This window comes from Oryx dammah, unplaced genomic scaffold (genome assembly GCF_014754425.2).
Source record: "Oryx dammah isolate SB20612 unplaced genomic scaffold, SCBI_Odam_1.1 HiC_scaffold_11209, whole genome shotgun sequence".
Lineage (NCBI taxonomy): Eukaryota > Metazoa > Chordata > Mammalia > Artiodactyla > Bovidae > Oryx > Oryx dammah.
This window is the reverse complement of record NW_024080602.1, coordinates 2,438,128-2,455,660: the sequence shown is the minus strand read 5'-3', so window position 1 is coordinate 2,455,660 and position 17,533 is coordinate 2,438,128. Positions and strand designations below refer to the sequence as shown.

The following is a 17,533-nucleotide window of genomic DNA, read 5'->3' as shown; positions in this document are numbered from 1 at the left end:
CCCCAGAGACGGCAGCCCGCCAGGCTCCCCCGTCCCTGGGATTCTCCAGGCAAGAACACTGGAGTGGGTTGCCATTTCCTTCTCCAGTGCATGAAAGGAAAAGTGAAAGTGAAGTTGCTTAGTCGTGTCCGACTCTCAGCGACCCCATGGACTGCAGCCCACCAGGCTCCTCCGTCCATGGGATTCTCCAGGCATGAGTACTGGAGTGAGGTGCCATTGCCTTCTCCGAGTAACCCGCCTAGGAGCACACAAATAATTAGCAAAGACAGTTATTTATTCAACTTGTTCGAGCAGCTACTCTGTACCAAGCCTTGTTCTCAGTAATGGCAGAGCTCTGCTGGGGCTGCATTCCAGGCTGAGAGAGGTAATTTATACCAATAAACAAGTACATAAACTAGACAAGTACGAATTTGATAGGCGCTGTGGAGAGAATAATATAAAAAGGGTGTAACAGCAGACCTAAGTTTGTCTGACTCCACGTTCTGAATAGTGCCACTTTTGTACTTCATTCTTTCTGTGTATTAACTTCAAAAATTTCTCAGATTCTTCCACCCGTTATGATTGTCTCCCCACTCGAGACAGTAAAAAAAAAAAGTCGTGGGTGTGGTATCAGACAGACAGGAGACTGATCCCAGTTCTACCTCGCTGTGTGACTGTAAGCAAGTCACTTGACCTCCCTTTCCTGATGCAAAAGGAAGCCAGCCTGTGTGCCCCGAGGCTCCCAAGAGCTGCGGAGGGAGTGCGTCTCCAGGTTCCCGCTCCGGTGGTCCCCGCCGCCCCGCGTCCCTCTGAGTGGAGTCCTCTCTTACAGTGCTGCTCACTGGCTAACGCCTCCAGCTCCCCAGCGACACCGGCGCCAACCTCGCCCGCTGACCTCTGCCTACTGGCACAACCACCGCAGCCATGCGCTCTGCCTGGCCGTCTTCGTGGGCCTCCACGTGCTGCTGTTTGCCCTGGCAGCTAGTGCCTACCGGGCCTTCGGAGCCAGCGTCATGGTGGCCAAGGGCTGCGGCCAGTGCCTCAACTTTGACTGCAGCTTCATCGCGGTAGGGCTCTGTGGACACAACACAGGGAAGCAGGCAGGGGGACTGATGTAGGCTCCTCTCAGACCAAATGACCCATGCATGGCCACCTGCATTGGCAGCGCAGGATGGCACCTTAGAAATCCACTGGGCCAACACTCAGTGGTGGGGACTAAGGCTCAGGGAGGGGCAGTGAGTGGTCTCTTGTCACACAGCAGGTAAATAATACAGCTGGCATTTTTGTGTGCTTGCTATGTACCAGTCACAGTGCTAAGCACTTTCCATAGGGTAGATCCAGAGGAGGTCAGGCTAGCTCCTGTGCAGGGCTCCAGCCAGAAAGAGAATACTTCAAGAAGCCTTGAATGCCAGAATGTGATCCCCTGGACCAGAGCCTGAGGTTTCCAAGTGTATTTGATAACACACTTCTACAACTGGAATGAAATAAAACACAACAAAAATAAACAAAAAACAAAAACCCCTTCCAATTACTCAATGTATGCTCACTTATAACTGTATGCATGCCCTGTTATTGTTGGCCAATAGGTTTAGGCACAATATAAGGCAAGGCTCATCTTTAATGATCAGAGATGTACATCTCTAGTTCAAATACTCCTTTTGACACTATCATCTCCTTACTAGAGTGGGTTTTATTTTTAACCTCATAACTGGCTACAAAGAATTCACACCAGGAGAGGGACACACATAACTCATTTTGGTGGTCACTTGCTCTTCCCTTATTAACACTATTTTCAATCTGTATTTTCTCTGTGGGGAATCTTTTTAAGCTACTTGTCCTTTCTGAGGGGTAGTTAGCTTACTTAAATTAAAAGCAGTTAATGTAATCCGCAAGTTCACACAATAGGACAGGCATAAATTAAAGCAAATGAGTAAGGGAGAGGGCCCTCGCCACAAGCCCCTTGAAAAGTGCCATCTCCCCTCAGGACATCTCAAGAACTACATGGGACATGGTGCCTGTCTGACCTGTGACTAAATGAGGACTCCATGTCTACACAGAGCCTAAATATTAGTAAAAGTTTACGTGCTTCCCACGTGTTGAGATAAAAGGAATACAAACAGACATTCTGTAAGATTTTCTTCTTCCCTGCCCAGTTCTGGAGGTCCTACTTTGGGACCCCAGCTATGAATCTAGGGCAGCAATGGAAGACTTGAGGGCAGGGGAGGTGGTGATGTCCCCTAGCCTCGCCCACCCTCCAGCCCCGCCCACCCGTAAGCACAGCCTTCTCAGGGGGAGGCAGGGAGACACTGCTGCGAAGGGGAAGGCCTCAGGTTAGAGAGCGAGACAGATGGGCTCTCTACCGCTTTGCTTGGCCAGGTGCTGATGCTCAGGCGCTGCCTCACGTGGCTGCGGGCCACGTGGCTGGCTCAGGTCCTGCCGCTGGACCACAACATCCAGTTCCACCAGCTTATGGGCTATGTAGTGGTTGGGCTGTCCCTCGTGCACACCGTGGCCCACGTGGTGAACTTTGGTGAGTAGCCTGGGGCTGGGGTTGGGTAGGGATCTGGGCTTTCCACAAACCACTAATTTATCCCACCCATGTGTCCCGGTGGGCAGAGAAGGGTGTCCTGGATAAGCTGGATGGGGAGAAGTGGGAACCCCAGCAGAAAGGTGCAGTGGGCCGAGCTTGTCTTGTGCTCATCCCCAGCACTCCAGGCTCAGTCTGAGGCCAGCCCCTTCCGGTTTTGGGAACTCCTGCTCACCACGAGGCCTGGCATCGGTTGGGTCCACGGCTCAGCCTCCCCGACCGGCGTGGCTCTGCTCCTGCTGCTGCTCCTCATGTTCACCTGCTCCAGCTCCTGTGTCCGCAGGAGTGGCCACTTTGAGGTGCCCCAGCCTTTCCCCTTTGCCTGGCCTATCTTGGGCTCCCACCTTCATTTCTTCCCTTTTTTAAAAAAATTAATTTTTATTGGAGTATAGTTGGTTTCTGTTGTTCAGCAAAGTGAGTCACCCATCTTCATTTCATGCTGTGCCCCCTCCAACTTATAGAGCCCAGGAAGTTCCAGGTGGTTTGCATACTGTGGACATGTGACTTGGGTTCTGCCACTGAACTGTGATGTATGTCTGGCGAGTGAAATGTTCTGCTCTAGAAGATTCTACCTTTTTTTTTTTTTGGCTTATCCTCTTGCTCTAATTGGATTAAACTAGGCTCAAGATGGCACAGAGAGGGCAAGAAACAAGCTCTTGAGAGTTCTAATCCCCACCCCACTCCTTATTGGTCATTCCACTGCCCTCATCTGTAAAGCGGAGCTGTGACTCTCTACCTTTGGAGTTATTTTAGAAATTAAATGAGATAATACAGGTGAAGTCAATAACGACACACACCTGGCACGTGGGTGCTCTACAGGTGTTAGGTCTAGCCTTGCTTCCCTCTCTCTGGCCTCCTGGAGATATAGAAGGTCCTAAAGGATCTAGTTTGGAGATTGTATCCCCTGGACTGATTTGGTCATAGCAGAAATATATATATATATATATATATACACACACAATCACCTACTCTGAGCCAGCAATGATCCATTGAAGTCATAATCAGCATCCTCACTTGACCCACGAGGAATCTGACTCATAGAAGTAACTTACCAGGCCAAGGCCACACAGCTAGTAGCAGAGCAGGTATTAAAACTCAGGGCTTTGCTCTTTCTTCTCTACTGCCAGAACATCATTGCTCTCTTTCCTTCCTTCCCCCTGAGAAAGGGTCAGTGGGTCGGGACACTGGTGCTGATGAGCCCGTCAGAGGGGCCAGTCCACCCTGCCCATAACACACCCAGGCAGATGCTCTAGGTGTTTGTCACTAGTGCCAAGAATCTTCACTTACAGACTCTCTGAGCCAGGCCCTCAGAACAAAGAGGCAACAAAGCTTCCCACCCCCAATCTTCTATGCAAGCCTGTTCCCAGGAGAGGGTGTGTATGGCCAAGGCTCTGGGCGTGAACCTTGGCTCTGCCCCACCCCCGTGCCTTGACACCTTTACTCCCCCACCCCCACAGCTGTTCTACTGGACCCACCTGTCCTACCTCCCCATGTGGGTCCTGCTCACCCTTCATGGGCCCAGCTTCTGGAAGTGGCTGCTGGTCCCTGGCACGTTGTTCTTCCTGGAGAAAACCATCAGCCTGGCAGCGTCCCGCATGGCAGCCCTGCACATCGTGGAAGTCAATCTCCTCCCTTCCAAGGTACAAAGGGGGCCTGAGGTCAGCCAAGAGGTGTCCCAGGTGGTGGGGTGCAGCAGCTGGGTGCTCTGTTAGACCTCCACCCCCAGGAAATAGGGAGCACAGTGGAGGAGACAAGCAAGTGCAAGACGTGGTCCAGCCCTGCAAGAGTGACACTTCTGGAAGGGGAATGGCAGGTAGGCAGGGCACTACTAAAGGCCAGGTGTGCATAGAACACCTTCAGTAAGTATATATTACATGTCTGCAAGGGGCAGGCCCTGCGCTTGGTGACAGAGATGCAGAGAAAACGGAGGCACTCTTCTACTCTCCACAGACACACAGGGTAACAGGAGAGTCAGCCCTTTCATCAGTGCAAGGCTGTGTTGGCAAGAGAAGAAAATCTCAGGGGGCGTTAAACTGCTTGAGAGATGAATAGAAGTTTGTTGGATAGACAAGACAGGGAAGGGTATTGCTGGGAGAAGGAACAGCATGGGCAAAGGCAGAGAGTAATGAAAGGGCATACTGTACTGAAGGGACTATAAGTAATTTGGAGCCAAGGTGCCAGGGAGAAGCTGGAGGGGTGGGCAGGGCCTAATGGTGAGTGGCCTCACTCTGCAGACCGTGGGAACCTTGAGCAGGGTGGGGAAAGGATGGTGGTATCGGGCTGGTGTATACTGCAGCTGGATTTCTTCAGTTGCTCTGTGGAAGATGGCTTAGAGGGGACCACTGGGGAGGCTGTCGCACACATGCAGATGAGAGCTCATGAGAGCCTTGACCTTGGCCAGGGTGGGGAGGGGCATATCACAGAAAGACTCGAGAGATAGCTGGCTGTATTTGGGGTGGGAGTGTGGGGGGAGGAGTCTAGGCTGTCTTGCAGGTTTCTGAGTAATTGGGGCCGTTTTTGGAGAAAGGGCAGGCAGTTTTGGAGGGCTTGACTCTGGACAACTTGAAAGTGAGGACACGGAAGCTGGACAAGAAACTGAGGTTTGTGTCTAGGCCCTGGCATCAGACAGAGTGGTTAGATTCAGATCCCATAGTTTTAGCTGGTGCTCTTGAGCAAGTCATTTAACCTTTCTAACTCAGCCTCTCTGTAGAGTGGAGTAGGATGGACATTCGTCTCAGGGAACTGTTGTAAGGACTAGAGATAGCACTTGGAGTTGTCCTTCAGACAACTAGAGGCAGCACTTGAAGCCTCCACACAGCTCTGGCACCTGTAAGTGCTCAGTAAACCAAAGTTACTCTCCAGGAGGCTGTTGTGTCCTGGGGGAAATGCCTGTTCCTGGTTGGAATGCCAGCAAAATGCCACAGCAGTTCCAGAAAAGGGGCTGGAGCAGTCAGGGGGGCTTGACAGAGGAGGGGGGCCACTCGGAAGCAGTATTTAGACCAGAAGAAGTGGGATCACACCATGAGCCCCTCTTCAGACACAGCCTGCCTCCCCTTCTCCGATGGCCACCTACTACCCATGTGCAGTAGGGTGAGCCCCCACTCAGGGACACAGAAGGTCTCATGCCAGGCTGGCCTGGGTGATGGTGGAAGAAGATGGCCCAGCCTATGGCAGCTCTGAGTCTGCACAGATGACCCTGGTCTCTTTCTCTCCCCAGGTCACTCATCTCGTCATCAAGAGGCCCCCTCTTTTCCACTACAGACCTGGTGACTACTTGTATCTGAACATCCCCAGCATCGCACGCTATGAGTGGCACCCCTTCACCATCAGCAGTGCTCCTGAGCAGAAAGGTAGGCCTGCACCAACTCCACCAGTCCCTCAGGGGGTATTACGGCGTCCTTGCCATGTGCCAGGCAAGGCTGTGAACCAGGAACACAGAGGCAAACAAGATCCGAAACAAAATTCGGCCTCCCAGATCTCCCTCTGGAACACGGGGGCAGATGTGCAGATGCTGACTAAACGGGGTGATCGGGGCTATCTGGCTTCCGTGAGGGTCACCGGGGAGGGCCTGATCTGGTGGGGGAAGTGGGCAGGGTGGCATTTCAGCTGAACCTTGAAGGGTTTGTAGGCGTTTACCAGGTAGGGAAGGGCATCGGGGTGGAGGCAGAAGGGGAAGCATGAAACCTGCAAACATAGAAGGGTCTGATGTCGTTTGGGCTGAGGGTCAGGTGGAGTAGGGAGGAAGGAAGCAGAGGTGAGGGGGAGGAAGAGAAGTTCAGAGAAAGGACTAAAGTGGCTGGCAAAATTGATAAGAGCTAGTGTGGGGTCAGGAAGGTCTTCGAATGCAGAGTGAAAAGTGGAATGGTGCAGGCAGTTGGGAGCCTGCAAGGGTCTTAAGCAAAGGAGTAGTGGCTCAGATGAAGGGGCACCAGGGCATTTCCAGAGGGCTGTGACAGGAAGCCAGGCTTCCCCCACTCCATGTGGGCATGAGACTTGGGGAGCCCCAAGGCAACAGAATCCATCCCATCCTTCTCCCCCAACCCTGACCACTTCCATCCTCTGGGTGCCCAGCACCCACAGAGCTACTCAGCTGACCTTTCTTTGCCCAGCTGTCCTCTGACCCCCGCCCAGGCATGTGCCTGCATGCCTGCCTTCTGGTCCTGGGCTGTTGGTGGGACCACAACCTGCACCTCTGATCTCCAGGCCAGGCCAAGGATTGGCCTTCCCATCTCAAGTGCTGCTTTTTTTTTTTTTTAATATTTATTTTTATTTATCTGTTTGGTTGTACTGAATCATAGTTGTGGGATGGGAACTCTTCGTTGTGGCACATGGGATCTAGCTCCCTGACCAGGGACTGAACCCAGGCCCCTGCATTGGGGGCACAGAATGCACTGGGCCACCAGGAAGACCCTCAAGAAGTGCTTCTGATGGGGGAGGCCTTGTATGGCCTGTTGCAGCCAGACCCTTGCTTGGCTTCATGAGAGGTAAAGGTTTCTGGTTGCCGGGATTCTCTGACCCTGCTCCATGAAAAGCTGTAGCTCCATTCAGGATGCCCCTCACCCCAGCCCAGGCCCCACCCCTGGCCCAGCTCCCACAGCTCAGGGCACAGACCCAAGGCCAGGGTTCCCCACAGAAGCTATACAACACCTGCCCTGGAATCACATGAGTGGTAGCCTGGATGTACAATGGGTTGGGGGTGAGGGTTAGAGAGAGTGGATTATTTTCTTCCTATTTTTATTTCCGCCCTCCCCTTTTTTCTGCTGTTTCATAAAGAACAGATATGCTCCCAGAAAATTCAGACAGTATAGAAATAGGTGCCAAAGAAAATTAAAATCCCTCAAATAATTCTACCCAAGGAAAACTATTGTCAATCATTTGGTGAATAGCTTTCCAGATCTTGATGTATCTCCATGAATAATCAGATATAGAGATAATTCTGCATATAAGGGATTATGGTTTTGCATATAAGGGATTACACTGTTTTGCCATCCACTTTTTCTCCATGAATAATATGAAGATCTTTGCATGTCAGTTCTTTTAAAAGAAGAACTTTTCCTTTTTGTGGCTGCATGCTATTCCACTGTATTAATGGTAACAGGATTATAATATAGATGTGTAATTTATTTGACCAGTTTTTTAAAGTATTTATTTATCTATGTGGCTGCACTCAGTCTTAGCTGTGGCATGTGGGATCTAGTTCCCTGACCAGGGGTCAGATCTGGGCCCCCTGCATTGGGAGTCTTAGCCACTGGACCTCTCTTGGGAAGTCTCTATTTGACCAATTCTTGAAGGGTTTCTTTAGGGTCTGTGCTTGGAATCTCTTAGTCCTGAGTCCCCTGCAGTAAATGAGTCCATGTAAATAAATCCTCTGATTTTGTAGAGCTGGTTTCCAGGATCAGGAGTGGGACTTAGGCTGGCAACTCTGGCTGACTTGTGCAGACAGGGCACAGCGCAGCCCTCCTGCTGCTTTGCACCTTGAAGAGGGAGGAAGTGCCAGGGAGGCTCCTGGGAGCCAGGGTCCCAGGACCTGACTTTTTCAGTCCCCTCCTCACAAAGCTGTGAGAGCGTGAAAGTTGCTCAGTCATGTCTGACTCTCTGAGACCCCATGGACTATACAGTCCATGGAATTCTCCAGGCCAGAATACTGGAGTGGGTAGCCTTTCCCTTCTCCAGGGGATCTCCCCAGTCCAGGGATCGAACCCAGGTCTCCAGCATTGTAGGTGGATTCTTTACCAGCTGAGCCACAAGGGAAGCGCTATGAGAGCATGCCTCCCCTCATTCAGGAATACAGATGGGCAAAAAAAAAATGTTTGTTTTTACCAACCTCTGACTGAGCTTTACCATTTTCTTCTATTATAAATGCAGGTTACAAATCACAGTAGCATTACCGACCCCTGTGACTTTTTCGAAATGAAAACCATGGATTCTTCTTCATATCATGTTATGGTTGTTGTCCATACTTTGACATGTCATTCATGCTCATGGCTAATTCACATCTCCAGTGACCAGGCAATTCCTGCTGTATCTCATTATTTCATGTGTTAACAAAAAAACACGTTTTTTTTAAATCAAAAATTTTTTAAAAAAATTTATTTTGGTAACTGTCTCATTATAATTGGTTTCATTCATAATTTCTACATATATTATTCAAAGTATTTAAAAACCTTATTCTGAGAAGGAGTTTATCCTTGCCTTCACAGGACTGCCGAAAGAGTTCATGATTTAAAATAAAAGAAAAAGGATGAGAACTGCAGACCAGGAAGTCTCTTAGGGGCCTCCTTGCTCTAATGTGTGTTCTTTCTGGTACCCCTCAACACCCTTCTACCAGTCATCCACTTAATAGGAAACCTAAGCAGACACCCACTGTATCCCAGACACTGAGGGCAGTGAAAGCTATTGGTCCCACTATTGATTGAGCACCGAATGTGTGCAGAACCATTGACAGGCATCTCATAGAATGTGGGAGAGAGACGGTCCCCAACCTTGGTGAGACCCTGGCTTGATGGAGGAGGCAAGGCCCCCACCTCTAGGGAGCCCCCAGTGTGCTCAGGGCCACTCGGACCCCTGCCTTGGCAGAGGAAACTGAGCCCTTAGTTGACTTCACCGAGAAAGATTGCAAGGTCTGCACCAGAGAGGCCAGCTCTCCCAGTCTCATGGCTGTGGCTGCTAGTTTGGACCTGAGGAAGGGTGTTCAGAGGAGAGCGTAAGGGGTCGATGCCCAGTCCCAGTCCCTCCAGTGAGACAGGCCTGTCCCTGCTGGAGGCCAGCACTGACCCCTTTCCTCCTGTCTTGTCTCTTGCTCAGACACCATCTGGCTACACATCCGATCGGAGGGTCAGTGGACCAACAGGTTGTTTGAGTCCTTCAAGAAATCAGACCCAGTGTTATGTGGTTCCAAGAGGCTCTCGAGGAGCTTGGAGATGAAGAGGAGTCAGAGGAAGCCCCGGGTAAGTGACTGAAGGGGAGAAAGGGTCCACCATGGTGACAAACCCATGGGGACCAAGTTGCCTTTGTAGCTAGCAAGCCCTGAGCAGTTGTGAACACTGGCTGGGACTGCACAGAAGGTAGGTCAATTCAGAATGTGTGGTCCAAGAGCCTCCTTGAAGCCGGACCACACCTGATCCTTCCTGGTCCAGTGTGCTCTGTTAGAAGGCAGGGGACAAAGCAAAGAGGGAGAAATTGAGATGAGAAAAATCCATGTCTACTTCTCTGCTCTAATACTTTCTAACTGTATGGACTTGGGCACACCCTTTAGCCTTACTGGCCTCAAGTTGTTCACCTATGAAATAGAGGTGGTTCCTGTCGTTGGCTCTCCTTTCTAACATGATTGTTTTAAGGACCCATGGAATGTATGCATGTAAAGTATTGCATGAACTGGGCAGCGTGGTCCAAGTGGACCATTCATTATCCCCATCAGCACTACCACCCCCACCATCATCATCACCACCACGAGTTTAACTATCTTTTGAGCCCTGATGAAACCCATACAATTGACAAGCTGCCATTGGATACAGGCTCTGAGAGGTTTGGGAGGAACGCAGAAAGATCAGAGCAGCACTTGAAGAAGCGGTAATCGATGTAGAAGGCTGAGGGTGCCGGAACACTAGTAGGCTGTGCCACCAGGCCTGGAATCAGGTTAATACGTGGAAAGCCTGCTGAAGGTCAAAGGAAGAGATCCCCCCAGGCCTGACCCAGCCCTGCCTTGCCCTTGTGGAATATAAGTCCAGAGAAGAAAACCACATGGAATCCTGCCTGGCCAGACCAGAGGGCCCTTCTAGAACAGTGCCAAGAGCAGAACTTGGGGAAATGGAGAGGTAGGTAGAAACAGACAGGGTGTTCTTTCCTGTTAATCAGAGGAAATCTCCTGAAGGAGGAAGCTGATTTTCAAAATCAGGTGAGTCCTGGCACACTGAGAATTGGCGGGCAGATTTACTAAAAGCTGTGTTTCCTTGGGGTCTTAGGCACCACTGCCAAAGAATAAATTGGTACAGACTCTCTGGCAGACAGTCTGGCTATATGTGTCTGCATTTTAAATATCTAAACACAGTGGCTTAAAAGTGAAAGTGTTAGTTGCTCAATTGGGTCTGACTCTTTGTGATCCCATGTACTGTAGCCCACCAGGCTCCGCTGTCCTTGGAATTCTCCAGGCAAGAATAGTAGAGTGGGTAGACATTCATTTCGCCAGGGGATCTTCCCCACCTGGGGATGGAACCTGGGTCTCCGGCATTGCAGGCAGATTCTTTACCATCTGAGCTACCAGGGAAGCCTTCCTACCCAATGGCTTAGCAATACCATTTTTAGGAGTTTAATCCTAAAAAGCTATTTGGACATGTATGCAAGCTCCTTAACCACTTCCTTCCTTCATTCAGTTAGCAAATATTTAGGGCTCCCCTGGTAGCTCAGCTGGTAAAGAATCCACCTACAATGCAGGAGACCTCAGTTTGATCCCTGGATCGGGAAGTTCTCCTAGAGAAGGGAAAGGCTACCCACTCCAGGATTCTGGCCTGGAGAACTCCATGGACTCCATGGGGTTGCAAAGAGTCAGACACGACTGAGCAACTTTTGCATCACTTATTGAGCGCAGGATCTACTGTTTTCCAAGTACTATTCTAAATGCTGGAGATTCATCAATAAGCAAAATACCCATTGTCACTGCTTCCAGTCCGGAGGGGGTGGTGGACAGTACATACACAATAGATACATAATGTGTCACATGGTAATAAAGGCTGTGAAGAAAATAAGTCAGAGTAAAGGGAAAGAGCTGTTTTATACACCATGGTTGTTAACAGTAATGAGAAAATGAGTATAATCAAAATGCCCAACAATAGGGAAGCAGTTTAAAAAATTACCAATCACCCTTCTAATGGAAGAGTAAGTTGCCTAAAAAAGATTATGTAAATTTATATGCATTAGCATGTAAAGCTAGCCAAGATGTAGTAAGTGGAAAAGCCGAGTTGCAAAGCAGTATGTTCTGTTTATGTAAAAGTGTGTGTGTGTAAGTCTGGAAGGACAGAGAAAATGGTTAGAGAAGTTGTGTTTTCTGATTCAGGGTGCTTTTTTACTTTATCCTTTAAAATTCTGTAGTTTCTGAATTTTAAAAAAAATTGTATTGATTTATGATTTAAATAGACTTCCTTGTAGCTCAAACGGTAAAGAATCTGACTGCCATGTAGGACACCAGGGTTTGATTCCTGAGTTGGGAATTTCCTCTGGAGAAGGGAATGGCAATCCACTCCAGTATTCTTGCCTGGAGAATTCCATGGACAGAGAAGCCTGGTGGGCTACAGTCCATGGGGTCACATAGAGTCGGACATGACTGAGAGACTAACACACACGTGATTTAAATAATAAAGCAATATTTGTTTTGAAACCAAGCAGGGCTTGCAGCGCCAGCCCATCGATTTTGGAGCCTCAGCACAGGGTGAAGTAGCCTCCAACAAGGAGGTGATTGTGGAGCTGATATCCTACAGGCCGGAGGGAGCTCCGTGGCAGGGACACGAAGGCCTGGTGAACACGGGGACAAAGGATAGGACTCGGGCACAGAGGGAAGCTACAGCCCAGGACCCAGCCCTGGTAAGGCTGAAGAAGCTGGGGCTGGAGGTTGGAGAGCCAAAGATTTTTCTTCCAGGAATGGTGGGTGGGTCCTTGGAACCTGGAAGAGAGGGCCACAGTCAGGAGGGACCCCATGCCACTTGGTGTTTCTGCAGCCTCTCACCTGTATGGCAGGCACCTTTGTAACTTTTACCATATTTACTTCCCATAGGTAATATTTCCCACTGAATATTTCTCCTTACATCCCAACATTACTTTAAACTTAATTGTATTTTAAAAGGACTCTTTAGATTAGCATGTTTAATGGAAAATAAATATCACGTGCCATAAAAAAGGTAAGTCTAAAAGCAAAAACAATGTTATTAAATTCTTGCCAGATGTTTCTGCCTGTTAAATGAGGCTTTGAGCCTGAAGCTGCTCTCTTCGGCTTGTTCCTTCTCGGTCTCTGTCATGCTCTCCATTTCTTTCTTTCTCACTTTGTTAAAAGGAAAAAAAAGAAGAGGGAATAGTAAGTGTTAGAAGTTAAGGGGATATAATAACCATGATGTAAGGCTTTCTCCTTGCAATAGGAAGGATTTTTTAAAAAACTGTTAGAGGAGTAGCCCTCTCACAGTGCACCTCCTAAAATAACCATCACAGTAGTTCCAGGCCAGCACCATGTAGGACACAAAATTCAGTTGCCCCTGGACAAAGAAGCGACGTGGTGTGACGTGGTGAGCGCAGGACAGGCAGAGACCCAGGCTCCACCCCAGCTCTATGGGAACTTGAGCAAGTCACACTCCCAGATTCAGCTTCTCTTCTGTGAAAGGAGGGATTTGCCTGGATGACTGTGAAGGTCACTCCTAACCAGAGAGAAGCTATCACAGGCCTCTGAAGCCCTTTTGCGGGTCTGTTTCCTTCATCTTCAGGAAGGAAGCACATGAGCCTTAAGGACTCTGGTCTGCCTGTGCTCAGGGCTGGAGGAGTCAGGCCGAGTACACAGAGGAGGCTGCTCCCTGCCCTCAGGTGGCTCCCCATCAGTGAGCCCAGAGCAGGGTCCCCAGGGCAGGGGTGAGCTGTGAGCCAGGCCAGCACCTGGCTTTTCTGCCTGGAGCCGCTGGGCAAAGACTCTAGGAAGGTGGCCACTCTGAGCAAGGTGCACACTGAGGGATGCGCAGGAATTTGCCAGCGGGGGAAAAGGAAAGTGTGGTGTGCTCTAGGCACAGGGAAAGCATGTTCAAGGCCAGGGCTGTGTCTAGAAACATGAAAGCAAGCGGATGTAACTGAGCCCACGAGGCAGGCTGGGCTGAGTGTTCTCCTGTCACACCTGAAGCTGACTTGTATTGGACCACGAGAGCGATTGTTAAATTTTCGGGAATTTTGAGAGCCTGTTTTTTTTTGTTGTTGTTGTTATTTATTTTTTATTGTTGGGTCTTCATTGCTTTGCTTGGGCTTTCTCTAGTTGCGCTGCCAGGACTTCTCATTGCAGTGGCTTCTCTTGTTGTGGAGCACGGGCTTACGGGCTCAGTAGTTCCAGCGGGCCAGCTCAGTAATTGGGGCTCAAGGGCTCTGGAGCATGAGGTGGGTGGGGGGAGCCAGTTATTAAAACCAGCCATTGGTGGGAGCCACGATGACAGTGTTTACAGCAGAAATCTCGACACAAACAATCAGGACTTTGGTTTTGGTGGTCCTTTCTTCTTCTGAGGAGTCAGTTTACCAGCACATCACTGATGTTTTCCCTCAAAAGCACCCCATGCTCATTGGAATGGTTTGGGTAGAAAAGGCAATCCCCTTTTTGTAAGGTTGCTCAGACTGCAAGGGCGAGTAAACCTCTGAGAAATGCCTGGCCCACCCACTCCCAAAGACCCACTTTCTCTGCTCTATGCTCTGCAGGTCTCTGAGATGTCCTCTGAGAACCACCAGTTCTGTAACATCAAGGTGAGAGGTTCTGGGGGTGGCCGTGACCAAAACCGCTGCCCCAAGCAGAGGAAGCAAAGCCTCTGCCCACGGGAAGGGCTTGCCGGGGCGCTCAGTTCCTGGGCTCTTCAGTACCCACAGCCTGACTCCTAGGTCTCCAGATAATGGGAATCAGACCCCTGCCCACTCTCACAGGGCACACGGCTGTGCTGGTTGGACCCTGCTGCACGTGGGAGTTCTAGGGTGCCCCCAGACTTGAGCTCAGAGCGCAGTGTGTGAACAGGGCTCTGAGCAGGAGCCACTTACCCCTGGGTTCCAGCCCAGGAGACAACTGCCTGCATATACAAGGGGGTCTGATGTGTTGGGGTCCACTTCTCACCCACCCACCCGTCCCTCTCCTCTAACCCCTTCTGTGTGCAGTGCTACATCGATGGTCCTTATGGGACCCCCACTCGCAGGATCTTTGCCTCCGAGCATGCTGTGCTCATTGGTGCAGGCATTGGCATCACGCCCTTTGCCTCCATCCTGCAGAGCATCTTATACAGGTGGGTGGGCAGGCTGTGGTCCTACCTGTATCCTGGGGCAGAATCTTGAGAGATGCCCACCCCTCGCCGCTCCCTTCTGTTACCTGTCTCCATCTCCCCTGTGACCTCTTTCCTCTTCTATTCCTCCTCCTGCTCTTTTTTTGGGGTCTCATCCCTCCCCCTCCTCATGGGCTCATCCCTTCCCCTGCCACTCCACCCTCCCTCCCTGCCCCCTGCACTGTTCTCTAGGGTCCTGAGAAATCTCATACTCACCCCAAACTCAGAATCCCCTCCTCGCACCTGCCCTCAGACACCAGAAGAGAAAGCACATTTGCCCCAATTGCCAGCACTCCTGGATGGAGAGTGGTCAGGACGAGGACATGAAACTCCACAAGGTGAGTGAGCATTGCCTCCTACAGGCAGGACTCCAGAGCTTCTCCCCAGACACCAGAGCTAGTTCCTCCCCACCACTGCCCCCGCCCCACCGAGGCAGGCATGTCATTAAAGAACACAGAGCCTGAAGGTCAGGCAGCCGGGATGCAGTCACAGCCATGATGCTTGCTAGCTGTAACCTGATGGTGATTTTAAAAATGAAAATGTTTGCCATTTGAAAATTCATTATTCTGTGTAAGCCACTTAAAAGAGTTTCTTTAAAAAAAAAAAATGTTTTTCTGGCTTAATAAGCTTAAGAGCTCAGAACACTGCTTGCTGTGAGCAATAGATTGTTAGAGAAAATCCTGACCTGGCAGTCTAGAACCCAAGTTCTGGTCCCATGCTGCTCCGTAGCCTCATTCTTTACCTCTGTGAGCCTCAGTTTACACCCCCATCCCACTCCCCTCCCACCACCCCAGTTAAATGGGAATGATAGTGGATAGTGTATGCTGTGCTAAAAGCAGGGTGGTCACATGAGCACAGATAAGAGTGAATGAGGTAACCCCCGCCACCCTGATCTGGGCCCTTCTCCCTAGGTGGACTTCATTTGGATTAACCGAGACCAGCAGTCTTTCGAGTGGTTTGTGAGCCTGCTGACCAAACTGGAGATGGACCAGGCAGAGGAGCCGCAGGAGGGTAGGAGAGGTGGAGGATGATAGGGTGCGGGGGTGGGGGGTGGAGGGTCTCTGTAAGAAAGTGTTTATTCTTTCTGTCAGAAATGTAGGGGAGAGGGAGCTGCTTTTTTCCCCCGATAATACATAATAATTTGCGAAACTTAAGAGAGGGGCGAAAAAAAACCCATGAAGGATTTCCTTCTGATATTTTTTTCTTATTCACATTTTATAAAAATGTATAGCCTGTTTCCCTGGTAGCTCAACTGATAAAGAATCCACCTGCAATGCAGGAGACCTGGGTTCATTCCATGGGTTGGGAAGATCCCCTGGAGAAGGGAAAGACTACCCACTCCAGTATTCTGGCCTGGAGGGGTATATAGTCTGTATAGTCAGTGGGGTCACAAAGAGTTGGACACAACTGAACGACTTTCACTTTCACTTTCCACCCATTTCTCTTTTTTTAAATGACATTTCTTTTTGTTCAAAATGAGCACGTATTAAAAAGTTAGATTCCCAGCCCTCATTCCAGACCTTCCAAATCAGATTCTCTGGAAGTAGGGCTAGAGAAATTACATTTTAACATGCTTCTCAGATGATTCCTAATCACACTTCTTTAAGAAATTTTTTGAGGGATAATTTATGTACAGTAAGATTCATCAGTTTAAGTGTCCAATAAATATAATGGCACTTTGACAAATGTGTCCAGTTGTATAACCTTAAAAGCAGGGTGGTCACATGAGGGAGCCTAGGGAGCACCATCAAAACATGGACCATTTCTTTTACCCCCCAAAGCTCCCTTGTCTCACTTTGCATCAACACCCTCTCTCCAATTAACAGCCCTTGGGAACCAGCGATCTGCTTTCAGTCACTATAGTTTTGCCTTTTCTAGAATTTCATAACAATGCATCTTTCAGTAAAGAGTTAATTCCTTTTTGTTGTTGAGAAGTGTTCCCTTTTGTGGACATACCACAATCTGTTTTTCCATTCAGTGGTTGGTGGATATTAGAGTTATTTCCACTTTTTAGCCATTTTTGACTATGAAAGTCTTTATGTGGACATATGATTTCCATTTCTCTTGGGTCGATACTTAGAATTGGGATTGCTGGGTAGTATGGAATGTGCTCAGTTTTACTTTATAAGAAACTGTCAAATTTTTTTTCCCAAGTGGTTGTACCATTTTGTATTTCCATCAATAATGGAGTTCCAGTTGCTCCACAACCTCATCAACTACAGCCTTATTTGATGTTGGCAGTCTTTTTAATTTTAGCTCATCTAGTGGGTGTATAGGGGTATCTCAATATGCTCTTTTTTTTCTGTTTTGTTTTTAATTTTTTGAAATTGGAGGGTAATTGCTTTCCAATGTTGTGTTCATTTCTGCTGTACAATAGCGTGAATGAGCCATAAATATCCACATATCCCCTCCTTCTTGGGCCTCCCTTCCCTGCCCATCCCACCCCTCTAGGTTCAAAATACTTAAAACTTTTTTTAATTTATTTTTTATTTTAGGTTCAATATACTCTTAATTTGCATTTCCTTAATTACTAATAATGTTGAAGATATGGTCTTGCTATGTATACCTTCTTTATAAAGTGTCTGTTCAAATATTTTGTTTGCTCTTTAAATCCAATGTTTTTCTTCTTTTTATTAAGCTCTGGGAGTCATTTATATATTCTGGAAACAGGTCCATAACCAGGTGTACATTTTATAAATATAGTCGCCCAGTCTGTGGTTTGTCTTTTCATTTTCTTAAACTCTCTTTTGAAGAACAAAATTTTGAAATTTTAATGATGTCCAGTTTATCAGATTTTTTTTTCTTGTAGAATTCATGCGTTTTGTGTCTTATCTAAAATCTTTGCCTTACGTGAGGTCACAAGTATTTTCTTTTATGTTTTCTCCCAGGAGTTTTATAGTTTTAGCTCTTTATTTAGATTAGTTTTATAATGAGTTCA

The 17,533-nt window shown here is 48.7% G+C and overlaps 1 protein-coding gene across 1 annotated transcript in view; it reads left to right on the top strand.

Annotated features, from left to right (window-relative positions):
* Positions 1-17,533, top strand: part of LOC120860870 (NADPH oxidase 5-like) — a 46,713-nt gene that overhangs the window by 21,005 nt on the left and 8,175 nt on the right. Inside the window, 10 exon segments of the mRNA XM_040236572.1 lie at positions 812-1,046; positions 2,356-2,509; positions 2,687-2,865; positions 4,024-4,206; positions 5,784-5,916; positions 9,371-9,513; positions 13,991-14,035; positions 14,435-14,559; positions 14,849-14,933; positions 15,507-15,606. Coding sequence (XP_040092506.1) covers positions 812-1,046; positions 2,356-2,509; positions 2,687-2,865; positions 4,024-4,206; positions 5,784-5,916; positions 9,371-9,513; positions 13,991-14,035; positions 14,435-14,559; positions 14,849-14,933; positions 15,507-15,606 — 1,382 coding nt within the window.